This window comes from Podarcis vaucheri (assembly GCF_965113315.1).
Source record: "Podarcis vaucheri genome assembly, chromosome: 11".
NCBI classification, from domain to species: Eukaryota; Metazoa; Chordata; class Lepidosauria; order Squamata; family Lacertidae; genus Podarcis; species Podarcis vaucheri.
This window is the reverse complement of record NC_138749.1, coordinates 18914506-18941887: the sequence shown is the minus strand read 5'-3', so window position 1 is coordinate 18941887 and position 27382 is coordinate 18914506. Positions and strand designations below refer to the sequence as shown.

The 27382-nt window shown below is 43.1% G+C and overlaps 1 protein-coding gene across 2 annotated transcripts in view; it reads right to left on the bottom strand.

Annotated features, from left to right (window-relative positions):
• EGFLAM (EGF like, fibronectin type III and laminin G domains) overlaps nucleotides 1-27382 on the bottom strand; it is a 108322-nt gene that overhangs the window by 69437 nt on the left and 11503 nt on the right. The window contains exon 2 of one of the 2 annotated variants that reach the window (XM_082241838.1): nucleotides 1593-1702. In XM_082241838.1, coding sequence (XP_082097964.1) covers nucleotides 1593-1702 — 110 coding nt within the window. Of the gene's footprint in view, nucleotides 1-492; nucleotides 740-1592; nucleotides 1703-27382 lie in introns of those variants that run through there. The other variant, XM_082241839.1, reaches the window with a different exon arrangement.

The following is a 27382-nucleotide window of genomic DNA, read 5'->3' as shown; positions in this document are numbered from 1 at the left end:
CATTTCATCAAAATATAGGGGAGGTGCTAGTTTTGAAAGGGCCAGGGGGGAAAGGGGGATACCTAAGCCTAAAGATACTGAGGAGTGTGGTTGCCTGGCTCTGTAAGAACTATTAGACAGATAAAATATGAAAGCGAACAGGAAACCAAACCATACTTAACAAAACAAGATCAGGGTTCTCACACCCTTTACTAGACTACTGCACCATAATCCTTTGAAAGGCAAAATGTATGGTAGTTTTGGATTCCCCTGCCCTTAGATTTTCAGATTAATGCTGCCTGCTGTGTGCTACATCCCATCTGCTTGAAATCCAACCCAGCTTAAACAGGCACAGGAGAGTTTGGACAGCTGGACCACCAAAGACTTCGGCTGCATATACAGCAGCAAAGAAACTCAGACCTGCTGGGCTTTTTCTTCGCCCTACAGATTTTAAAGTGACAGGATCTTTAGGCAGGACTGGAGGTGGCAGCCCTACACAAAATCTCGCATGACCTTGCCTGTGTGTCCTTTCCCTATATTTATTGCAAGCCTGGAGGGCAGGGTTTGTCTTGTTTCTTATTTATTGGAGAGCACTTTAGGAGTAACATTGTGCCCATGATATCATAATTATTTAAAAGTAAGCACAGTTCTTCAGTTGAAGTACCAAATTCTGCAAGGAACAGGACTCTTTTTCATTTAATAGTTTAAATTAGGGGTGGAGAGCCTGCAGCCTTCCAGATGTTGTTGGAATACAGTTCCTACTGTCCTTGATCACTGGCCAAACTGGAAACATTGCTCTGGTGAGGAAAGCAGTTTTGTGATTCCTCTGAGTGTCAGCCAATCTGCAGTCTGCACAGAAGAGGTATTCTGATTGGCTCCTCCTGTCAGAGCCAATAAAAGGCTCCTTTCAAGCCTAATACCCTGAACCCTGAGCTTGTTGTGGATGTGCAGCCAGCTTTTTTTAGCTGAATGAGCCCAGGAGCAACCCCATCTTCTCTTTCCAGTAAAAGCTGGCTGTGCCGAATTCTGATTGGCTGGACCCTGTGACCAATCAGAATACCTCTTCTGTGCCAAAAGAACTTGTGCCAAAAGAATGATTACAAGAACATGACGCTGAATTCCTCCCTGAATGTGTATCACTGGTACTTAGAATTTTGTAGTCACATAAACATGACACCACGAGCTATTGAGACACTCAGTGCCGCATTTATGTATAAGCTAAACAAGCTATAGCTTAGGGCCCCACTCTCTTGGGGGCCCCAAAAAAATTTAAAGGGCAGAAAAACTGAATGTACATTTCCAAAATATAAGATAAAGAACAAATAAAATAAAACCTACATGCAGCAACAGTGTTTTGTGTTGTGTAGGCTCCGATGATGTACATATTTTGTTATGTGCAAATGGCTTTAGATACCTATTAGGTCCATAAATTACCATATAGCATATATTCAACACTAAAAACAGTGACAATTTGTTGTTGACAAAGGACAGCTGGACGTGTAAAGGGCCCCATTGCCTTCAGTAGCTTAGGGCCTCATCAAACCTAAACCCGGCCCTGGAGACACTGGACACAGGAATACCTCCTTGCATAGCCAAAACAGAAAGGTACTCACAGTATACCCGGTGATGGAACTTGCATGCTGCCGAGGCATTCTCCATTGTATACTAAATGCCGTGCAGTTGAGCGAATCCAGGGTTATATCCAGAGGCGGCCCCAGCCTATCTGTGGCAAAGAAATGGCAAAGCACAAGAAGCTGTAGGGTATAAAAATATTGTTTGTATACTGAGGACAAAATGTGCATGTTGGGGGGAAACAGCTGAATCTCCTCTATTTTTAGGAAAGCCCTCCTGAAACTTTTTTTTAAAGATGCAGGCAGAGCAACCCAGACCCCAGAACTGCTGGACTGGGGGGCATGTCGACAAGGTGGCAATACTGCTTCATCCAGCCTTGCCCTGCTGTGGCAGTGTAAGGCCTTTGCCACCCTAGAACTCCTTGGTGCACCTGCCCAAACTGTGGATGGGTGAAAGCTAGTGTAAACCACCCAAAGGGGGCATTTGGGGGGTTGGTTAAAGTTGTTGGGTTCTGGCAAGTGTCAGCAAGCAGCCTGATCTAGGCCTGTTGTTGCACCAGTCTGAGAGCTACTGTAGCAAAACAACAACAACAACCCAAGAAGAACCACCCCACTCCATCCTTCGTGTTGCAAGCTGTGGAGCTGCAGATGCAGCAGACTGCATCCTTAAACCTACCTTGGAGGACCACTAAAATCAATGGGATAGACTAGACTGTAGCTCAGGGGTAGAGCAGCAGCTTTCAAACTAGGTCAAAGCTTGGTGGTAGATCATCTGCTTTGCATGTAGAAAGTCCCAGGTTCAACCCAAAGCATCTCCAGGAAAGGGCTGGGAATGTCCTGTCTTAAACTCCAGAGAGACCCTGCCACTCCATGTAGACAATACTGAATTAGATGGACCAATAGTCTGAGACTTAGCATAAGGCTGCTTCCTGTGTTCCTAGACTTGTAAAGTGGTGCTGCTTCTTTACACTGGAAGTTTCAGATTTTAACAGCTTACCCAAGAGGTGCAGTAGACAAAACCCTGAACTGAGCTTTATTTTCGTGCACACCCCAAACCACCATGTGAGGCATGTCAATGGAAAAAGACAAGCAGAACAGAACCATGCGTCTTGGACAGCTGGGCTGGTAGTCTCAATCTGGCCCCTACATTTAATAATCATCCTTGCCCAAGGACCATATTGGACTCACTCAGTGGGTAGGTACACATTACCTTTTCTTACACACAGAAGCCTGAAGACATAACACACTTGCTGTGATATCTATTTAGCTTACATGAAGTTTTGAGATTTGATTGAGTAATAATTATCTCACAGTGGATGCAAAGTGATCATATGAACCGAATCCATCCAATATCCCCGAGCCATATTTGAGTTATTCTGCTAACTGTACTTAGATCCCACTGTTTGTTTTTGAATCTGTGAACACATGGCGTTACCCAGGGACACAGAGCTATCCTGTAGTCTCTGGAGAAATGCTGTGTTTCGATGCAGTCCAATCCAACTTGAGCATGATAGCCTCGTTCAGGCTGCACTGAATACCACTCCGATGCACACGGTGACAAGCAAATTCAACTTGAAATGCTGTGTGGAAGAGTGACCTCACTGCGTTTCAAGCCAATAATCTGTACACAGCCGAAGACCATGTTCACACCATACATTTAAAGCCCTATGATACCACTTTAAACAGCCACAGCTTCCTCCAAGCTGCAGTTTTGTCAAGGATACTGAGAGATGTTAGGAGGCTCCTATTCCTTTCACAGAGCTACAACTCTAACAGCGCTACAAATCCCTGGGAAGAGAGATAGATTGTTCATACTCAGACATCCACAAAGCCCATCATGTTTCCAGAATGTAGCCACTCTACCCTGTACATCAGGCTTACCCAACATGGTGCCCTTCAAATTTTGTTGAACTCCAGATCCCATAAGCCGCTGTCAACTTTTTTTAAAAAAAATATATTTCTTGGGTCAACATTCTCTGGAACTGAAGGTCCTTGGCAGGGTGCAACCATTTACTACTGAAGCACTTCGTTTCCTGCCACAACTATGAACCCTGAAACGTGGGGGGAGAACCTGCAACCGGTGTGTGTGCAACCGGTTTGCCAATTTGTAATGTAGAGTGTTCCTTTAAAGAGGCATTAGAAAGTTTGTTCTTTTTGCTGTGTGTCACAGGGAGAGAGGAATGCCTGTCTTGGTAGCAGATTTGTGTGTGTGAGAGAGAGAGAGAGAATGGGAAAGGGGGTAGGGAGCAGTGTGAAAGTGTCTTATCCAGATAAATAGGGAGTACTGGATTCAAACTGTCCAAGGACACCAGGCACACAAACCTGGTGCTGGGACACATGCAGTGTAAGAATTCTGTGGACTCATATGGACTGTCTTGGACTGTCTTGGGCTGACAGACCTTCCTCCTTCCCCTTCTCAAGATGCAGAGATTGGCCAGGAAAGCAGAAAACATTACTTCTTGCCCTGTGCACAGAGATCCATGGAGAAGCAATAAAACAAAATAAATAATAATTTAAAACTTATTATTTGTAAGGAGAGGGGGCAGGCTCCACCCATTCCCAAAATAAATAAAGTTCAGGAAGACACAAGATTTACCCACTCTGGAAGAATGGCAGATGAAGGTGATAGAGTACATGGAATTGGCAGAAATGACTGGCAGAATCCGAGACCAGGGAGAAGAGGCGGTGGAAGAAGAATGGAAAAAATTTAAAGACTACCTACAGAAATACTGTAAAATTAATGAATGTTAAAGGGATGTTGGATTGAAAATAAGTGGTGTTAGTTAAAAGATTAATAAGAATATGTAAATATGGATGACAATGGTGGAAAATATATATTTATTATAGGTTAAGATGTTGAGTAGGGATGAATGATAGAGGGTAAGGACTTGCTGAACTAAATATCTGAACTGGAATGCAAAAAGGGAGGTGTGAGGAGGTCAAGAAACTAGTGAATGAGGTATAAGATATGAAAATATTAATCTTTTTTCTGTTTCCTTTTTTGGTGTTTTTTTCTTCTTTTTTCTATTCTGTTAACTATTTTTTATTGTGTACTTCTATGTGTTTTGTTTTGTATTTTCCCATTTTTGTAGCTTTTTTCTGGTTTTTGTATTTTATGTTTAAATTTTGAAGCTTTTGATTGTTTAATAAATATTATTTTTAAAAAAACAACAAAATAAATAAAGTTCAACTGCACGGAGGTGGGGGCCACTGCCAACTTAACCAATGGTCAGCAGCCTTGGGAGCTGTAATTTTAACATCCGGAGGGCACCAGGTTAGCTATCCCTGATGCACATCAACTGCAATTATAGGAGCAGCTTGCCCAGTGTTTCAAGTTACTCTTCAGCTTTTTTTCAGTCTGAAAGGTTTGCCATGGGTGTTCATTTCATCATTGCCATGGATCTTTTATGATTTTTATCATAGGACCCCTTTGTTGCTGAAGCTAACAGACCTTCCTGGTTAATTGCTGGTTATCCTTGGCAAGACCATCAAAGAAATAATGAATATTAGGGGTGAGGGAGAGATTATGCAACACACACACACACACATCCTCAGCTATTAAAGAATCAGCAGAGCTTGTCCAGTTATTTTCCGGCTAGAAGAAAGCTTAAAGCTGTTCATATCACAAGTTCCATCCACTTGCATATTTATTTATTTTCCTGTCTTGGAAATAAAACGCTCAAACATTAGTAGCCCATCAAAAGCATTGCTAGTCAACACACATGTTTATATTAGGTGAGTAAAAGGAGAAAATATACCAATTCTTTAAAAAAATAATCAATCAAAAAGATTTATATTATCAAGAGAGATTCCGATCTTTATATAATCATAGGTTGGATTGGATGATCCTGCCGATCACACTGGAATCTTTTTGTGATGTTACGGTTCATTTGAACTACTTTTATGATGTGTGCTCTATCAATATTGTACACTGCTTAGGAACTAAGACATGGTATTAAGCTGTATATCAATTATTATTAAGAAAATATTATTTTTTGTGTATACATATAGAGAGAGAGCACTATATATTAGTATTATTATTATAATATGCCTGTCCTGCTCACCCATTTGATATACCAATGCATGGTATATAGCGTGCATATAGCATCCGAAATGCATGGAGCAAAACTGGGTGGCTTTTGAATGGGTGTTCCACCCTCACTTTTCAGGTCGATTGCAGGAGCTTAGTCTACCTGTGTAGGCTCTATTCAGACTTTCCAACCCTGCCCTATAGTAAAAGGTCTGTATAGTAAAAGCTATGGTTTTCCCATTAGTGATGTATGGAAGTGAGAGCTGGACCATAAAGAAGGCTGATCACCGAAGAATTGATGCTTTTGAATTATGGTGCTGGAGGAGACTCTTGAGGGTCCCATGGACAGCAAGATCATCAAACCTATCCATTCTGAAGGAAATCAGCCCTGAGTGCTCACTGGAAAGACAGATCCTGAAGGTGAGGCTCCAATACTTTGGCCACCTCATGAGAAGAGAAGACTCCCTGGAAAAGACCCTGATGTTGGGAAAGATGGAGGGCACAAGGAGAAGGGGACGACAGAGGATGAGATGGTTGGATAGTGTTCTCGAAGCTACCAGCATGAGTTTGACCAAACTGCGGGAGGCAGTGGAAGACAGGAGTGCCTGGCGTGCTCTGGTCCATGGGGTCACGAAGAGTCGGACACAACTAAACAACTAAACAACAACAACACCCCTGCACAGAAGTGTGTGTACGCCTACTTCCCTTCACAGAACAAGCAGGATCAGGGGGCAGGTATCCAATCCAATGTGTGCTTCTGGTATAAAATGAATGAGTCCAATGTTCTCTTGCTTTAGCAAGAGATTAGATCTGCTTCTGTGGTAAACCTCATCTATCAATTTGACCATTTTGCCCCCTCCATGATTGCCGGAATTACTGCTGTGCCGGATTAGTCCGATTTTAGCAGCTAATATTTTTTTTTTTTAAGTTTAAGGTAGAGAATCTATCCAGCACATGGACAGTTCTCATCAAAATAACTTCAGCAATGAAGTAAATTGATCAGACCTCAAACTAATCCCCATTATTTGATAGCTTTTTTCCAATACACAAATGGTTCCCTGCCTGATTGCCAGGGCACAATTCTTACTTCCCACCTGTGACAGGTGCAGGCAAGTTTTACATACTTTATTTTAAAATGTATTTATCTTGGACCAATCTGAGAATACAAATGGTGCTATTTACAACAGTGCTATCAACAGCCTCTTCTTTCAACATAGGAACAACATGGCAGGGTTAGGAGAAATGTCCTTGTGAATTTGTTGGGTGAAAATCGAAAGCACATCAAAGTGCAAGTAGATCAATAGGTACCGTTGCGGCAGGAAGGTAAACGGTGTTTCCGTGCGCTGCTCTGGTTCGCCATGCTGGCCACATGACCCGGAAGCTGTATGCTGGCTCCCTCGGCCAATAAAGCGAGATGAGTGCCGCAACCCCAGAGTTGGCCACAACTGGACCTAATGGTCAGGGGTCCCTTTGCCTTTACCTTTCATACCAAGTTAAAATACTGGAAGCTAATGTTCCAAGACAGAGGAAGCTGCCTTATACCAATTAAGACCATTGTCCCATCAAGCTTAATAGTACAGCAATCATCAGTAGCCCTCCCCAGTGATGTAAAGTGGGAAAAATTCCAGTGCGTAATTTTTTGGGTGGAAAATCTTCTATTGCACCAGTTCATTAGGAACAATGAATGGATGTCAACTGCAAATATTGGGCAGGGCTGGCAGATGTTAGCTTTGTTTATGAAACGCAAATTCAAAGTCTTCACCTGGTAATTGCATAGTGACAATTTCACCGTATCCTTATATAGCATATGCAAACAAACACTTAACCTGTTGTCATATTGCAAGACTTCATGTGTGGCTCTGGCTGGATGTTCTAACCTCCTATAAATGATAATAGTATTTTTATTATTTATTCCCTGCCCATCTGGCTGGCTTGCCCTAGCCACTCATACAGCTATTCCAGTACTTCAGTATAACCTGAACTATTTTCCCTACTTCCCAGCTCATTATTATTTCTGTTACGGAACTTGCACACTTTTTTGGTTACGTTATCGTTTCCTCCTGTATGTTTTATGAGTGTCTTTTTAAAACAAAAACAAAAAACCATTATTGTTCCTTTTATGAAAATCAGCACAGGAGCACACGGATCACGGAAGTCACTCATACGCAGTGGGAATGGTGGCTGTAGTAGAGGGTGGGGATTTTATTTTTAATTTTTTCCATGGGACAAGCATAGACTGGCAAAAGCAATGGAAGAAGCTTGGATGGCAACATTTTCAGAAAGCCAAACATACAGCATGAGACTAAAGAAGAAAAACCACTCTTTTTCCTGGGAGGAAAAGGGGTGCAGCACATTGTCAAGTGTGGCCTCTGCAAGTTTGCAAGTGATCTAGAATGTGCAAGCAGAATGTCTGGAGCAGCAAAATTGGTCTCAGGCCAACATGTTGCTGTTTACTACTGAGGTGGGAATAATAATAATAATTTATTACTTATACCCCACCCATCGAGCCAGGCCTCCCCAGCCACTCTGGGTGGCTTCCAACAGGATATTAAAAACACAATAAAAGATCAAACATTAAAAACTTCCCTAAACAGGGCTGCTTTCAGATGTCTTCTAAAAGTCCGATAGTTGTTTATTTCCTTGACATCTGATGGGAGGGCATTCCACAGGGCGGGCGCCAACACCGAGAAGGCCTTCTGCCTGGTTTCCTGTAGCTCCACTTCTTGCAGGGAGGGATCCACCAGAAGGCCATCGGAGCTGGACCTCAGTGTCCCGGCTGAACGATGGGGGTGGAGACACTCCTTCAGGTATACTGGGCCAAAAACTTTATCATTCCAAGGGCTGTGAGAGGAGGTCCCTGGGGTGAGTCCCGAGGGCCAGATAAAGAAGTTTGGAGGGCCACCTTTGGCCCCAAGCCCTGAGATTTCCCACCCCTCATATACGATTTTTATGTAATTACATAATATATATTCTGCCATTTGCATAAGGGCAGTTTACAGCAGGAATACAGATTATAGAAAATTCACAATCCTTAAAAACGTATAATACGTCAGTAAAGAACAATTATTGAGAACAGCAGTGGCAGTCAGGTCTCTTTGCCTTCAAATGCCTGCCATGCAAGGAGCCACCACTGAAAAGGCCCTACTACCCGACCTTCCTCATATTGACCACCACCTCATATGCTGATCCTAGGACCCTCGTACCTACGGGACCGCCTCGCCTGGTACGCCCCATGGAGAGCCTCAAGGTCCATAAATAACAACACCCTAGTGGTCCCAGGCCCTAAGGAAGTTAGATTGGCTTCAACCAGAGCCAGGGCCTTTTCAGCACTGGCCCCAACTTGGTGGAACGCTCTGTCTCATGAGACCAGGGCCCTGCAGGATCTGATTTCTTTCCGCAGGGCCTGTAAAACAGAGTTGTTCCGCCTGGCCTTTGGCTTGGAGCCAATTTGATTCCCTCCCCCCCATTTTCTTTTTTCTTTTCCTTCTCCTGCAATGAGGCTACATTTTAATATTTTAATGTTCCATTATTTTAATGTTGAATTTTATTTTTGTTTTTAAGTTGTAATCATTCATCTTGTTTTTATTATTGCTTGTAAGCCGCTCTGAGCCCGGCCTTGGCTGGGGAGGGCGCGGTGTAAATAAAAAATTATTATTATTATTATTATTATTATGAGCATCTTGATATGGATACCAAGTAACTAAAGAGTCAAGGCTAGTCTTCTCTGTTCCTTAAATATTTCAATATTTATCCTTAGAATTGGAGGTTTTGATTTAATAGGAACTGAAACCAAAATTTCTTTAAAAGGACTTAAAGTGATCAAAGAATATGGTCTCAGAACCAAAAGCACATTCTATAGAGACCTCTTAGATAACAATTTTCTTGGCAAAAGGTCTTTATAAGTACACAAGCACCACTTTTATTTTCTGCAAGCTAATGATATTGCCGACCTTATCTGTTGTGACAGAGGTGGAAAGCTGCGAAGAGAGGGCTTTTCAACCAATTCTAACAAAAATGCCAGGTGAAATGAAGTTATCTTAAAGGTCACTTTGGAAAACGTGAGATGAGGCTTCCATCAGGTTTGCTCTTGTCATTTCCACAAACATTTGATCTTCAGCTAAACACAAAACTTAACACCATACAAATACTCACCGGTATTGATCAGCAACAAGATGTTCGGAGACGGGGAGGGAAAGCAAGCAGAGAGATGACATTTGGGACTTTTAAATAATTTATCTGATTGTTTACTGCTATGGGAGAATTTGTGGGAAGGGAGCTTAGAGGGATGGAAGTGATCTCCAGCAGGGGATCAAGGAAAAACATGATTGCTGTGCCTGTCTCAAACATACAGTGGTACCTCGGGTTACATACACTTCAGGTTACAGACTCTGCTAACCCAGAAATATTACCTCACGTTAAGAACTTTGCTTCAGGATGAGAACAGAAATCGTGCTCCGGCGGCGCGGTGGCAGCGGGAGGCCCCATTAGCTAAAGTGGTGCTTCAGGTTAAGGACAGTTTCAGGTTAAGAACAGACCTCCGGAATGAATTAAGTTCTTAATCTGAGCTACCAATGTAGTATGAGCTTTATCAAACTTTCCCAAATTTGTTCACAGGCCAATGGGGCCGGGGGGGGGGTGTCTTCAATTTAGAGGCTGGAAACCTCACAGCCCAAACACAAATGTGATCCCCCATACCTCTCTGTCTGGCCCTTGAGACTCCCCCATGGGTAGTGATGTTAAATTCCTGAGAATAATCTTTTGGAGAATATTCTCGAGAATATTCTCGATTATTGAGGTGTGCACATTTAAAGCAGCTGTGTAGACGACACAGAATTCACAGTTTGTGAAAAATATTCTCCGGAGAATTTTCTAGCAGAGAATATTCTGAGGAGGAGGAGGAGGAGGAGGAGGAGAAAGAAGAAGAAGATGAAGAAGAAGAAGAAGAAGAAGAAGAAGAAGAAGAAGAAGAAGAGTAGTAGTAGTAGTAGTAGTAGTAGTAGTAGTAGTAGTTTGGATTTGATATCCCGCCTTTCACTCCCCTTCAGGAGTCTCAAAGCAGCTAACATTCTCCTTCCCCTTCCTCCCCCACAACAAACACTCTGTGAGGTGAGTGGGGCTGAGAGACTTCAAAGAAGTGTGACTAGCCCAAGGTCACCCAGCAGCTGCATGTGGAGGAGTAGGGAAGCGAACCCGGTTCACCAGATTACGAGACTACCGCTCTTAACCACTACACCACACTGTGTATTCTCACCTCACATCTCTACCCACGAGTGAGACTCCCCATGGGTAGCACTCCCTCCCCAGCCACACTTCATCTCCCCAGGCCATCTCCCTCGCCAGCCCTGCTTTGCACCCTCTTTGATGGTTTTTGCCTGGCTGGAAGGTGTCCCTGGATCCAGGCAATGGCTGGCCGGAAGTCTACAGCTTTGCCTGCTCCCCTCCAGGTGCCAAGAGGAGGGCTTGAATTGCCAAGCAGGCAAGAATGCCTTCCCTACCCAGAGAGGTTTGACTGGCACCTTCATTACACACTTTTTATGTGCCAGGCAAAAACTTTACTCTTTAACCAGGCCTTTGGCTGATTGACATCCAATGGCCTTTTAAAATGTGTTGGGGAGGGGATTATTGGGTTGTAATTGTTTTTATTATGTGTATTGGTGATTTTATGTAGAGAACCACCCTGGGGCATGTGGCTATAGGGAAGTATGCAAGTTTAATAATAATAATAATAATAATAATAATAATAATAATAATAATAATAATGATGGAATGATCCCCTCACTTCTGCTGGACCTGGGAAGAGTACCTTTAGGTAAAGCTTCTATTTCAATTTCCAACCTGTGACACATTTGTTCATTTGTTAGCCTCTGCATTTTACAGTTGACTGACATGCTCTCAGAGACCATGGTCCATTTCTTAAGTGCCATGCTTAATGACATCACGGGGGCATGCTCCTTTGACATCACCAGGGGCCGTCCCTAGATCTCAGGTGTGGGCTCTGAAAAGTCAAGGTCTGGGATGCTCCTGACCTGGCAATCCTAAGGAGAGGGAGAGGTGAGTGACTGTATAAAGGAAAAAAACTAGCCTATTGCACAGGTAAAGTTAACAGTTACATCCATTTTTTGGCCCTGGCCCTGCCCATCACTGGCATATCACCCCCTCCTCAAAGGTTGCGCCCAAGAAAATGGAGAATTTGGGTTGGAAAAGGTTATCCAACCCTCATTTAGAGTTCTGTGGAAGGAATTTTTAAATAAAGATATCCACACTGTATTGTAGTGATGTATGGAAGTGAGAGTTGGACCATAAAGAAGGCTGATCGCCGAAGAATTGATGCTTTTGAATTATGGTGCTGGAGGAGACTCTTGAGAGTCCCATGGACTGCAAGAAGATCAAACCTATCCATTCTTAAGGAAATCAGCCCTGAGAGCTCACTGGAAGGACAGATCCTGAAACTGAGACTCTAATACTTTGGCCACCTCATGAGAAGAGAAGACTCCTTGGAAAAGACCCTGATGTTGGGAAAGATGGAGGGCACAAGGAGAAGGGGACGACAGAGGACGAGATGGTTGGATAGTGTTCTCGAAGCTACCAGCATGAGTTTGACCAAACTGCGGGAGGCAGTGGAAGACAGGAGTGCCTGGCGTGCTCTGGTCCATGGGGTCACGAAGAGTCGGACACGACTAAACGACTAAACAACAACAACAACAACAACAACAACAATATCCACACTGGTCCACATACCAGTATTACAACACTTCTGGCAGTGGGTAAGTTTGGTACAACGTGTCCCCGTGGAATCTGCTTGATCTGTATAGAAAGTGGCTTCCTAAAACTATGAACAGCTACAGCAGTTTATTTATTTCTTTACTGTGCTTGTTAAACTTCCACCTCGCCCTTCTGCTGCAGCACAGCAGTTTTCAACAATAACAGTAGAAAACAGAAGTAAAGAGGGAAGGGAGATGGAGAGGAGGCGAAAGCATTTCAATAAAATGTAAAAGTAAAAACACATTGGGCTGGGTCAAAGAAACAAAGATGGAGATCTCAAGGCAAAATAGAGGGGTGGGACAGAAATTAAGGTCAAGAAATCCAATATGGAGCAGGGGATGTGAAATGTTCTCTTCTCCTGCCTGTCTTTGAATGACCACAGCTCAGCCGTAATGAGTAAGAATAAAATCTCAAAGATTTCTCAGACACTGCTGCTGTAAAGTAAGTTGATGGCAGCCAGACAGCTGTAATAGACCAGCTTAAAAAACATGATTCCATAATTCCATTCTTAGCTAGGAAATGAGCAATTTGAAAACAGGCAGCACATGCTTTAACCTTTTACATGACTGCCATCCCCTTTAATCATATTGTTATAATTTGAAAGCCTGTTTAATGGAAGACTTGAAATGTCGCAAGGCTGGGCAACCTCCATGTTAAATCCAGACAGTGACTAGTTTTAATGGTTGCAGTAGGGAGGTTGAGTGCTTAACGAATGAAGCCGCGTCAAACCTTCAAATTATTAGAATCACAGAGTTGGAAGGAACCCCAAGGAGCATCTAGTCCAACCCCCTGCAAAGCAGGAATATCAACTCAAGCATCCATGACAGATGGTCATCCAACCTCTGCTTGAAAACCTTCAATGAAGTAGAGTCCACAACCTCCCAAGGGAGACCATTCCGCTGTCGAACAGCAGTTACTGTCATAAAGTTCTACCTGATGTTCAGTTGGACTCTCCTTTCTTGTAACTTGAATCCATTGGTTTGGAGCAGGATCTAACAAGCTTGCTCCATCTTCCATGTGACAGCCCTTTAGGTATTTGAAGATGGCTATCATATCACTTCTTGGTATCTTCTTGTCCAGGCTAAACATACCCAACTCCCTCAACCGTTCCTCATAACGCCTGGCTTCCAGATCCTTCATCATCTTGGTAGCCTTCCTCTACACACTTTCCAGCTTGTTGGTGTCCTTCTTAAATTGTGGCACCCAGAACCTGGACACAGTGTACTTCAAGTGTGGTCTGACCGAGACAGAATAGAGCAGCATTATGACTTTCCTTGATCTGAATACTATACTTCCGATGATGCAGCCTAGAACAGCATTAGCTTTTTTTTGCTGCTGCATTACACTGTTGACTCATGCAAAGCTTGTGGTCTACTAAGCCCCCAGATCCTTTTCACATGTACTACTGCCAAGTCAGGTGTCCCCCATCTTCTATTTGTGCAGCTGGTTCTTCCTGCCTAAGAGCAGAATGTGACATTTCCCCCCTATTGAAATTTATTTCGTTAGCTGTGGTCCAGTTCTCCAATCTGTTAAAGTCATCTTGAATCCTGACTCTGTCTACAGTGACATTAGCTACCCCTCCTGGTTTGGTGTCACCTGCAAATTGGATGAGCATCTCCTTAATACCTTAATATCCAAGTCGTTTATAAAGATGTTGACCAACAACAAGAACCGGACAGAACCCTGTGGCACCTCACATTTCACATTTCCTAGGATGATGAGGAACCATGAGTGAGTTTGGGTTAGTGGGTCTCTTTGGGTTTGGTCAGTCAACCAGCAACAGAGAATCTCTTCAAATATCTAAACTCCATGGCTTGAAATGATCTCTGTTGCACTAGTAAAGTTCAGAGTTCTGCTATACTTGAAACCTTTTCCAGTTAATGATCATATTTAGCTGTGTAAGTTCTAAGAACATCTCCAATGTGTTTTGGGAGGTTGAAGCTAGCTCTGTTTTTTTACCAAAAGATACTTAGACTAATGTTTTTGGCATGCCATCGTCTCGTGAATTTGAAAACAACACACTGCGTACACTCGCAGTGCCTCTTCTATTTTGAGAAAATATTCACCAATCTACAGAATTCCCTAATGTTCCTAATGCACATTAGGTAGCAGGAGATTTCACACAAACAGGTGCTAGCAATTTTAAGTGCCTATTTTTCTTGTTCAAACAGCATAGGGTATAATTAAAACTTGAAACTCATTTCAGAAGTTGTGTATCTTCATGAGATATGTAAAGTTTGCAGTTTCCACAAGTTTGTCTAGGTGTTTTGTTGCTGTTGTTTTTTGGCTAGCTCAATTGGTAGAGCTCTGGATCTCAAGGTTGGGGTTCAAGTCCCATGTTGGGCAAAAGATTCCTGAATTCAGGGGGTTGGACTAAATGACCCTCACGGTCCTTTCCAACTCTATGATTCTATGATAAGCTGAGCTTTTTTTTTCCTTGGAAGAATGCCTACTCTTTGTAGTACCAGCAGGAATATAGGAAGGTGCCTTATGCCAAGTCAGGCAGATGGTCCATGATACAAAATGGCTGCTTTGGGTGTGTGGCGTAACACAAGATGCCTACCAGTATACCTGAAGGAGCATCTTCACCCCCATTGTTCAGCCCAGACACTGAGGTCCAGTGCTGAGGGCCTTCTGGCGGTTCCCTCCCTGCAAGAAGTGAGGTTGCAGGGAACCAGGCACAGGACCTTTTCGGTAGTGGTGCCTGCCCTGTGGAATGCCCTCCCATCAGATGTCAAGGAAATATACAACTATCTGACTTTTAGAAGACACCTGAAGGCAGCCCGGTTTAGGGGAGTTTTTAATGTCTGATGTTTTATTGTATTGTTAATATTTTGTTGGAAGCCACCCAGAGTGGCTGGGGAAACCCAGCCAGATGAGTGGGGTATAAATAAATTATACTATCATCATTATTATTACTACAACAACTGCACCTAAAGAAGCAGAGAGAGAGAGAGAGGACTGAAAAATGGTGAGGGCATGCACCTCTCCACTAGCCACGCCATCACTTGGATGGGTTGGGAAGGCAGAGTGAAGCTCTTTGTGTCCCTTCTCTGTTTAGAACAAAGATGGGAGGGTTGGCATCCAATCCCGGCATCCAGCGAAATTATTTATGTATTCATTTCACGAAATTTATACACTGCTTGACTGTAAAAACAAACAAAAAAGCAGCAAGCCTCCAAGCAGTTTACAAATGAGTGAAGCAATAAAATTGCGGGTAAAAACAGTTCAAAACAACTATTTAGAACATACAAAAGATTAAGATCAGCAATAAACAAAAAACACTCTCCACATGTCTGAGTAGACTTAGACTGGGTAGATGGAAACAGGTTTTTAGCAGGATGTCTGTAGGCAAGGGAGTTCCTACCCCACTAAACAAGTGATTTCTTACAAGCATGGATGGGATATTATGTGGCACCTGTAACAGTGCCAGTTTTGTGGATCAAAGTGGTCAAGTGGGCATATATGGGGTAAGGTGCTCTCACAAGTAAACTCCCCCCCCCCAGTTGTAATGGGCTTGATTTAATATATATATATATCAATGCACTGAACTCAACTACTCGGCCACCCTCTGCTAGATTGAATGTGAGCATATGGAAGCAGGTGCTGATTTCAGTGTAAGAGATGCCAAACCAGTGCAAACAGGAAAGGAACAGGAAGAGCCAACCGTCTGTCATGCATTGTGAATTTCTGAGGGGGTATTTGCTAAGCTCCTTTGCGCATGCCATAGGAAGTAGCGGTGGGGACCCGGGCACCCGTAGGTGTTGCATTGGCAATCCTCTCTGTCCAAGGTCAACAAACAAGCTTTGTGGTTGAAGAGGGATTTGAATTCAGTCCCAAAGCCAAATTTAACCCTCTAGCCACTACAGGCCACTGCTTTAAAAAAAATTGAGGAGAGGAACACCACCAATGTCTGTCCCTTTAACTGCCCATTGCTCCTCAGAAAGGCTAATCTCTTAAACTGTTTTATGGGAAGTGTTGGGGAGACCATGGTAAACCATGTTTCTGAGGTACATATCTGACTTAGTTGGTACTGGATTTTCAAATCTAGAAAGAGTTGCCTCTGGCAATAATAACATTGGAGTCTGCGGTGGGCATGCATCTTTTAAGCTCCCCGTTTCTGAAAGGGCTCAGATAAGATTACCAGCTGACAGAAACAGTTCTTCACAGGCATGGCAAGAAGCGATGCAGTGCTCCACAGAGCAGTATTTTACTGAAATGAATTCATCACAGAAAACGTATTTCTTCATTCAGTGCCTCCAGTTCTGTAAACCCTTTTCCACATGAGTGCAGCTACAGGGAGCTCAACAGAGGAAGCAGCAGCTAAGGAGCTGCTTTGGTGGTAAAAGAGGGACCTGGCTTCTTAGGACTGGTTCACACATGACTGTTCTTCCCTTGGCTACTGCAATATCAAGTGGTTAATTGCGCATACGAAGCGGTCCTAATGGAAGATGCAGTCTCTCACCTCAAATGCAATGCTTTGCAATTAAAATTTGAACATACCCATTGCAAACTGGAACCAAACCACCCTAGAATCAGTTCTAGGTTTAAAAGGCTCTGGTGCTACATTGGCCTTCCTTCTAGTCTCAACCCCTTTGCAAATAATAATAATAATAATAATAATAATAATAATAATAATAATAATAAGGGATGGTCACTAATAGCGATGCTGGGGAATTCTGATGAAAACAGCTGTGCAAATTGCTAGCATTTGCTTGTTCCTCTCATGTTCAGAATGGAAACTAATCTAGCAAATAGGATCAGTAATCGCTGCTGCTGTTTTCAGTCTGCAAGCAATACATAACAATATGTGACTGATTATTGTTGTTATTATTATTACCAATTTGCACTGCATTTCCTTCACATTAAAATGAATAGTGTGGAATAATGTAATGACAACAAAATTAACTGTGCAATCAATTACGTAAAATTTCGCCATTGCGGAAAGCAGGATGAATAACGCAGTTCTTGTCAGAAGAAGCCAAACTGCAGCAAAATGGAAACAGCATTGCATTCAACAAATGCCTGGCAGAAAGGAAATTGGTGTCTTCTTACTCCTTTACTCACTAGAGCAGAGCTTTCCAAACTGTGTATCGCAACACGTTAGTGTGTCGGCTGCAGTGTGTAGGTGTGTTGTGCGACCACTCCCTGCGCTCCTCCCAGTGCTGGAAAGGGGTTAGTTTAACCTCTGGTTTGCTAGTAAAACTGAATTACTGTGTTGTGAAATGATACATGTCTAAGAAGTGTACCACCAGCAGGAAAAGTTTGGAAAGCTCTGCCCAGAGTCATTTGTTAATGAGCCCCCTGTAATTTCCTGTTTTGATAAATGTGTGTGTCTTTGTTTCTCAATCTGATCCTTCTACATGGTTTTTTTTTTTTAATATTTTTTATTGCTTTTTTTCCAGGTACAGATATATATTCAGATATATGTCAAAAGCGATTTTACAGAAGGAAGAAAAAGATTAAAAAGAAGAAATTTTCCAACTCTCCAATTCCAATTTCAAGAAAAAGCCCCTCAGACTTCCCCACATCCTCCGAACCCTGCTTTCTTTACAATAAAATAACAGCAAATTGTTACCTTGTTTCCTGCGTTTTTTGTATCCTCCCATAACCATATTTTCAGTTTAGATGAACCTAATGTTAAATCCTTTTAATACCATCCAAAATTTACTCTAAACTTTGATACTCTCCTAGTTTTGCCTTAATTCCTTTCAAATGCTTTTACTGAAGCTAATTTATCCAAAACTTAGCAAGTTCTCAACATTCATATAACTTATAGTTTTTTTGTAAATAGTCCTTAAATTTCCTCCAGTCCTCTTCTGTTGCTTCCTCTCCCCGATCTCGGATTCTGCCAGTCATCTCCGCCAGTTCCATATATTCCATCAGTTGTGTATGCCAGTCTTCCAGCGTGGGTAAATCTTGTGTCTTCCAATGTTTAGCAATAAGAATTCTTGCTGCCTTCTACATGGTTTTGTATGCATTGTGGTATTTTATGCATTGCGGCTTGCTGCTGTCTTTGTTGATTATAGTTTCGTAATTATTTATTGTAACTGCTGAGAGTGAAGTTGTTTAATTATTTCCTGATATTTAATTTTATTGTGTACTGTTTTATTCTAATGAATTATTCAATAATAATTTATTTGATGTAAGTTGTTTATTTCAAAGTAATGTTTTTACTATGACCTTTTTTGTATTGCATCAGATTGTTATAAGGTGTGTGATCTTCGTTGTTTCTTCAGCTTGTAAATCGCCTCGTGTCTAGTAATATAGAAAGGTGGTATGCAAACTAAAAGCCAAATGAAAATACAGTGGTACCTCGGGTTACATACACTTCAGGTTACATACGCTTCAGGTTACAGACTCCGCTAATCCAGAAATAGTACCTTGGGTTAAGAACTTTGCTTCAGGATGAGAACAGAAATCGTGCTCCGGCAGTGCGGTGGCAGCAGGAGGCCCCATTAGCTAAAGTGGTGCTTCAGGTTAAGAACCGTTTCAGGTTAAGAACGGACCTCCGGAACGAATTAAGTACTTAACCCGAGGTACCACTGTAAAATGAAAACTGTTTCCCAACCTGAATAAGGAGGCAGAGTAGTTTACAAATCCCAGGCTTTCTTGCTGCCATTTCCTTCAGCATCGTACATTTCTAAAGCAGAAAAGTAGCCAACAAGTGTAATCCATGTGTTTCTAATAGTAACAAAACAGACTTGCATCACTTGCAAGCCCTGTCTTAGTTCCATGGAATATTTGACCATGGTCAAATATTTCCAAATAGCCAATCAGCAAACAACTGATATGATTTAACTGTTGGTGAATTAGACTCCTAACCTCAAACAAAGAAAGATACTTGTAGTGCAGTCATAGGCAACCTAGAAAGCTGTCTGAAACAGATCTGCCTAGTTCAGGGAACATTCTCAGCCCTACCTGGGAGCTGCCAGGGATTGAACCTGCAACCTTCTGCAAATTTCTACCACTGAGCAACAGCCCTTTCCAGTCATATGTGTATATACTCAAAAGTAAGCCCTATTGAGTTCAATGGTGCCTATTCCTGGATAGGTGGACATAATATTGCAGCCTGACTGAGAAAAGGGATGTAAAGCATGCCATATTATATACTGAAGTGCTAAATAATTAATCCGCTACAATACATAAGAAATAATAGATTTCAGTAATTTCCTATATAATAATAATAATAAATCTTTACACTAGGGATGGTTAATTTGCAGTCCAAAGGCCAAATCTGGCCTACAAAGCAATTTCATCTAGTCTCAGAGGCTCAGCCAAACTCTAATTAAGTTGTCATAAAATATATTGCCCACGGTTTCACTATATGAAAAGAAAATTACTTTTTTTAAAAAAAGATGAGAGATATAGAAAGTCCACGCTTTAAAAATGTTACATCTCTTTTTGGAAAATGCTGCCTGCTGTGCCAAAACTCCACAGCCCCCAAGCCCTCACTGCTAGAGGTGCTGATTTTATTACAAAGCCCGACTTCCTACGAGGGAGGGAGGTTGCGCTGCGAAACATAATTAGGACTTCCTGAACACTGACTGAAGTTCAGAACTACCCATGAGTAAATACAGAAATCAGCTATCTTGGGTTAAGGATGAACCTGTAAGTCATTTCATAAACGTTCTTATTAAGTTCCTCACACGTTGATATTGGCTATCAAGTTTATGGGCTTTCCTCTTCATCTTCCTCTCAATCTGAGATGGGAAAGCTCAGGCTCAGGAACCAAGCACAGCTCACCCAGAAGAAGAGGAGGAGGAGTTTGGATTTGATATCCCGCCTTTCACTCCCTTTAAGGAGTCTCAAAGCGGCTAACATTCTCCTTTCCCTTCCTCCCCCACAACAAACACTCTGTGAGGTGAGTGAGGCTGAGAGACTTCAGAGAAATGTGACTGGCCCAAGGTCACCCAGCAGCTGCATGTGGAGGAGCGGGGAAGCGAACCCGGTTCACCAGATTACGAGACTACCGCTCTTAACCACTACACCACACTGGCTTCTCTACATGAACCTCAGGACTCTCCCCAAGTCACACACCTGGTTAGCATCCTCCTTGAGTGTTTTCATCTGGATGGGCCATTTCCATAAACTCTGGACATTCTTCTTGCTTGCCTAGAGGCAGAGGGGTGTGTAGGTGTGTGTGTGTGTGTGTGTGTGTGTGTGTGTGTGTGTAGAACAGCACCGGCCCACCCATGAGGTGGGGTTAAGTGGCTCCCTTAGGCGGAGCCCCACCTGCTCCGCTGCTTCCACTGAAACACCCTCCTCTCACCAATTTCAGGCTGCAGGGGGCCCCCGGTGGGGGCACACATTCCTGTTTCGCCTCAGGTGAGTGTAAACATGAAAAATTTGTAACAGTGAAAATTATATATAAAAAACGAAGAAATTATTTTTCCACAAACTGTATACAGATAAGTAGCATGCATGTGACTATCAGGAGCTCGTCCTACTCTCGAGTAAGACCCTGGCAGAGACACATGCCCGACTGGCATGTTGCCTCCCTCCTGGTCGATCGTTCAGGAGCTTCAAAAGCTTTCTTCAGCCCAAACATCACAGCAACCGATGCCAACAGACACCAGCACACTTAGGGATCTGCAGAGTCTTTGCAGCTTGAGGTAACAGACCTCAGCAACTCAGCATTTTGGCTAATCTGTTTACATATAAACAGACACGGAGCACTGCAACATGGCTCCCTCTCTCTCTAGCATCAGACAGCAAAGAGAATGAACAAAGGACAATAGTCACTTCCCACTCTGTGGAATCAAAGCATACACCGTCATGTGATAGACAAAAATCCCATGACTGCAATCATGGAGCAGGAATTCTAACATCGACATGATAGGAAGCAAAGTCAGCATGCAAAATACACAAACATAGCAACAAGAACCAATCTGCAACCTCACTAGAATAAGTTGTAGAACTCCAAAAGGATCGGACCTGAATGCCCAAGTCAATGCTGGAATGACAGTTGTCTGTCTTGTTTGTTTTTTAACAGGCGTTCGCCTCAGACCCAAAGTCTGAGCTGACACAAAGGAGTGACACTCCCAAGCAAACATCAGCCACTACAAGCTGTTCTTCAGCATTTCTGCAGCAGAGGCCATTTTCTCGCCCACCTCTGATGTGGCATTTTTTCACACTCACCACGTAATGAGCGCACATTTCCTGCCACTCGTCTGAGAACAGAGAACGGTTCTAACCATTCTCCTAGTATTACTAGGTGCTGCTTTACAGTCCAAAGCCTGTGGCTTCCACCCGTCACCCACTCCCTTTGGAACAAAGGCCATTTGTGACATAAGCAAAGTTAGACCAAGACTCCAGCTAGGACACGACTGTCAGCCCTAATTGGCAGCACATCGAGAAACTTATTCTCTCTCTGGGGAATCAGGCATAGAGGCCTTTCCCAGCTCTGCTACTCAAGATCTCTCAAGATGTCAACTAGGACAGCTGGTGGAAACTTACAAACCTAAGGAATAGAAAGCGAATGTAATTTTTAAGAGAAGAAGCTGTGACTTGAGTGTGTCGGCAAAGTTTGCTAAAAGTCTCCTCCCCGCTTGTGGCCTGATCTACGTGAACTGCTCCTTGGTAGCACAGCTTTGAATTGCAGGTGGTGGAGCCATTCTCCCATTAAACTGGAAGACTTCCCCATTAAAGCAAATCATTGGCCATAGAATACTGGTGTGCCAGGTGGACAAAAGGGCTATAACCCTTGTCCTAGCTGCTTTTTGTGGGTGTGCAAGGTATTTTTATGTGGAGGAGCATGAAATCATATCATCCTCCCTTCACCTGTAGTATGAAGTGATACAGTAAAGCAGGGATGTCCAACTTCTAAGAGACTGCAATCTGTTGTTGTTGTTGTATAGTCGTTTAGTTGTGTCCGACTCTTCGTGACCCCATGGACCAGAGCACGCCAGGCACTCCTGTCTTCCGCTGTCTCCCTCAGTTTGGTCAAACTCATGCTGGTAGCTTCAAGAACACTGTCCAACCATCTCGTCCTCTGTTGTCCCCTTCTCCTTGTGCCCTCCATCTTTCCCAACATCAGGGTCTTTTCCAGGGAGTCTTCTCTTCTCATGAGGTGGCCAAAGTATTGGAGCCTCAGCTTCAGGATCTGTCCTTCCAGTGAGCACTCAGGGCTGATTTCCTTCAGAGTGGATAGGTTTGATCTTTCTGTCCATGGGACCCTCAAGAGTCTCCTCCAGCACCATAAATCAAAAGCATCAATTCTTCTGTGATCAGCCTTCTTTATGGTCCAGCTCTCACTTCCATACATCACTATTGGGAAAACTACTCCCACTGGGGGGAAAAAACCTGACAAACCTAGATAGCATCTTAAAAAGCAGAGACATCACCTTACTGACAAAGGTGATGCTATGGTTTTCCCAGTAGTGATGTATGAACCAAAGTTGTTGAGCTTTTTTGCGGAGCATTGGTCAAAGTTGTTTTGTTGTTGTTGTTTTTGGGATATCAATCAGGATCACGAGATTGACCAGGGATGACTGGTTGGACATCCCTGCAGTACAGGAACAGTTTGAAATAGGGCTTACAGGATCCTTCCCCAACTGGGTTATCCTCCGGGAATCTTGGATTACAGCACCTAATAACCCACCTGACACAGCAAAGCAGCAGAGGGTGAGACTATCAGTGGCTACTAACCATGATGGTCGGGCTCTGCCTCCACAGTCAGAGGCACAGGAGATAATTCCTAGGGGTTGAGGTCCCTGCAACCCGCCCCCCCCCAACTGAGGGGACAGGGGCCTCCAACGTTGATGGGCATTGCCATTCAAATGGTATGCATTCTTCTGATCGAGTTTGTGGGGCGGGGCTTACCTGCCCGTGCTATTTTATTCAAGTTGGTACCCATGGCAGAGGCAACGCTGCTTCTGAATACCAGTTGCTGGAAACCACAAGAGGGGAGAGGTAAGGTAAAGGTAAAGGACCCCTAGACGGTTAAGTCCAGTCAAAGGCGACTGGGGTTGCGGCGTTCATCTTGCTTTCAGGTAGACGGAGCCGGTGTTTTGTCCACAGACAGCTTTCCGGTTCCCTCACTGCGAGAAGCAAAGCTACAGGGAACCAGGCAGAGGGCCTTCTCGGTAGTGGCGCCCGCCCTGTGGAACACCCTTCCAGCAGATGTCAAAGCGATAAACAACTACCTGACATTCAGGAGACATCTTAAGGCAGCCCTGTTCAGGGAAGTTTTTAACGTGTGATATTTTATTGTATTTTTGGTTTTTATGGAAGCCGCCCAGAGTGGCTGGGGAGGCCCAGCCAGATGGGCGGGGTATAAATAATAAATTATTATTATTATTATTATTATTATTATTATTATTATTATTATTATGTGGCCAACATGACTAAACTGCTTCTGGCACAATGGGACACCGTGACAGCAACCAGAATGCACAGAAACACCATTTACCTTCCTGCCACAGCGGTACCTATTTATCTACTTGCACTGGTGTGCTTTCGAACAGCTAGGTTGGTAGGAGCTGGGACAGAGAAACGGGAGCTCACTCCATTACGGGGATTTGAACTGCCGACCTTCCGACTGGCAAGTCCAAGGGGCTCGGTGGTTTAGACTACAGCACCACCCGCACTCCCACAAGAGGGGAGAACTAGCCTATGGAACTGCAGTAAGGAGTAGGGACTGACTCATCCATCTATTTCCTGGCCCTGTCAATTTCACAAGTGTTCATTCCTAAGCCTGTTCTGTCCTGTTTAACCGTGATTATAAAAAAAACCCCAAAGAAATCTGCATTAAAAAGTCATACTTAAATATTAGAAAATGCACATTTAAATACCAATGCACACGTTTCTAAACATGGTTTGTCCTGAATTGCACGTTTTTAAAAGACATTTTGGTACTTTTTTCTTTTCCACCACAAGAATTCAGAAAAAAGTGAGAACTGAAGGGTTGGTATCTTACAATCTGCCTACCAGTCTGGGAAGTGCATATCAGGTCAATTCACAATGAAATTCACAGAACTTGAATTCCTCAAGCATCACTGGAAAAGAAGCAACTACTGTATGTTGATAGGAGCAACAGTTAAGTTGCACAGGGGCTAAAATAGCCCCATGGAATCACACTGTACCTGCACAGACAAACCTAGTTGTTGATTTGGGTACCAATCACCCCAAATAAAGGGGTGAACATACAATCAGGGCATATCTGGATTGCGAGCATCCTCCCCTGGTGTGTTGCAATTCCTTCTTAGCTACTGAGATTCATTCCTGAGAAGCTTGGAAGTTAATTTTGAGGCTTTGCTGTGTGTCCATTATCTCTAATACGAAGTTGCTCTTGAGTGCCTTAATATGGTTTGCATTTTCTTTACCTTGCCCTGTTGTGGTTTTAACATTAGAATATTTTGTTATGGGGAAAACTGCAATGAGCTAGAAAGTGAACAGTGTACAGTTTAAGTTATCCTAAGGGAACTGTTCTTTTACTGCCTGCACACAATTACAGCACTATTAAGCCTCATTATTATGATTATTGTGATTATTATTACACATGGTGAATGCTGTGTTTTTCAACTACTTCAACACACCATCCAATGAGATTTGGAAAGAATGCGCAAAACGGCAGCCGAGCGCAAAGCTAAAGTGAAGGAACAGCATGAATATTAAGCAATGAACACCACTGGCAATTATATAGAAACACGGTGGAAATAAGGATAGAAATATTCAAGTCTTTGGGGAACTTAAGTCTATTTCACTTATTGATATAGCCAGATTCCTGACAGCTACAGTTTCATTTTGCCCTTTTAAAAATTGTGCTTGACTTCCTTTTTCCTCATCCATAATGCATTTCAAATATGACTATAAATAAATGTTCAGAATGAGTCCAGCAGTCATCAAGAGGTTTCGAATCGGACCCACAAGGGTTTTTGATCTTGGAGTTTAATTTTAGCAAGCTGCATTTGTGGCATTTATTTTTACAGCTGATTTCCCCCCTCCCCCCACCTTCAGAAATAGATTTCTCTCTCAGTCGCTTGTTTCTTGGGGGTTACAAAATTGATCTGTGTACGCCAGCAAGATTCTGAGCAGAAGAACTTATTTGGGGGGGGGGTGAGCGAGAGAAAAACTACAAGGTGAGCTTGGCTACTCCTTTTACTCCATCAAGCCCTTTCAAGGTCAAATCTCATTACTGAAAAGGGACTAGTTTTATTGCCACTCTCAATTTGACCTTTTCCAGATGCAATTCCTGCATTAACTCACTTTGTCTATCAGTATTAAAAGAGCAAACCATGGAAGAAGCAGTCCTTGCTGTCTTGTCTGTCGTCCGCCCACTTCCTTTTGATGTCTCTGTACATGAGATTTTTGTTGTTGTTGTTTAAAAGAAAGTAGAAGCAGAATCTCAAACCGAGGCTCACAAATAACATGCAGATTTTAAAACTAATGCAAAAAGAAAAAAAACCCAAAAGCAATTACCTGCACTCATTTCAACATCTATTTCGCCTTCCTATTTGTTATTTGTGAGGAAGAAACAAAATGCATTGGGCAATTTACATTCAACAATTATTATTTTTCAGAATTAGGTACTACCTCTTTACTTATTGCTGCTTTCCCCTGTTTTCTGGGGCTGCCAGGTAAATGATAGGTGCCTTTCATTTTTTTTTAACCATTCAACATATGATAAACAGCAGGACTGAAACAGAGCTGCGTAGCTACCTGAACGATCTCTGTACTCAGCTTATTGAAAACGATATTTCACAGCAGGGACTCAATCGAAGCCTTCTCAGAAAACCCCACAATTCCAATAGCCTTTGGAATAGTGTAGGTGGGATTTAAATTGCACACGGCTGAAGTTTCTCTCCTGGGGTTTAGCCTTCCCTAAATTGAGCTGCAAGTGGGGGAGATGAGGGCAGGTTGCAGCCCCCATCTGCAAAGAGTCTTCTAAATGTTTTTCTGCCACTCATAAGGACTTCGCTGGAAGCGGAGCCAAGAAGGTAAACAAAGCAGAAACAAAATTAAAGACAAATAGGAGAAAACAGGTGTCTTAAGGGATAATGGCTCCAGTAGATAAGTGCTGTGGTATTATATACAGAGTATGCAATGAAGCAAACCTCTGCAAAGAAGGAACACACACACGCTTTGGCTCTGCACACATTACCAGTTTAAACTTCAGCTTTTCCTAAATTTGGATTGAAGCTGGCATGAGGAGAAATGGATAGCAGAACCATACAATTGTACAGTTGGAAGAGACCATGAGGGTTATCTAGTCAACCCCCTCCAAGGAAAGAATCTTTTATAAGAAGCTGTTTTATGGGCTCCTCCAGAAAAGTGTTTTATTGCAGGTGTTTTCTGCTACGTGTTTTTGACACAAGAATAGTGCCATAGTGGTGGATTTATTCCACTTTAGTTTGTGCTGCAATGCTTCCCCAGGGCTGTCATGTTATGGTTGTCCAGAGGGACTACAGTGCAATGAAAGCAGAACATTTCTAGTAGGAAAAGTTATGGGATTCCAGCAGGATCTTATGGGACACACACTAATTGGAAATGAAGCAGTTAGACTGCTCCCCAAACATCTGTAGGCACAAACAGGGTTGCATCCGATGTGAACACTTCTCAGGGTAGAGCCTAACTTTAGTCCATTACAGCGGTACCTCTGGATGCGAACGGGATCCATTCCGGAGCCCCGTTCGCATCCTGAACCGAACGCAACCCACGTCTGCGCAGGCCACGATTTGCCACCTCTGCACATGCACGTGATGTCATTTTGAGCATCTGCGCAAGCGACGAAACCCGGAAGTAACGCGTTCTGTTACTTCCGGGTCGCCACGGAGCGTAACCTGAAAACGCTCAACCTGAAGCGTATTTAACCCGAGGTATGATTGTAGTTGCACTGTAGCCAGTGTGGTGTAGTGGTTAAGAGCGGTAGTCATGTAATCTGGGGAACCGGGTTCGCATCTCCGCTCCTCCACATGCAGCTGCTGGGTGACCTTGGGCTAGTCACACTTCTCTGAAGTCTCTCAGCCCCACTCACCTCACAGAGTGTTTGTTGTGGGGGAGGAAGTGAAAGGAGAATGTTAGCCGCTTTGAGACTCCT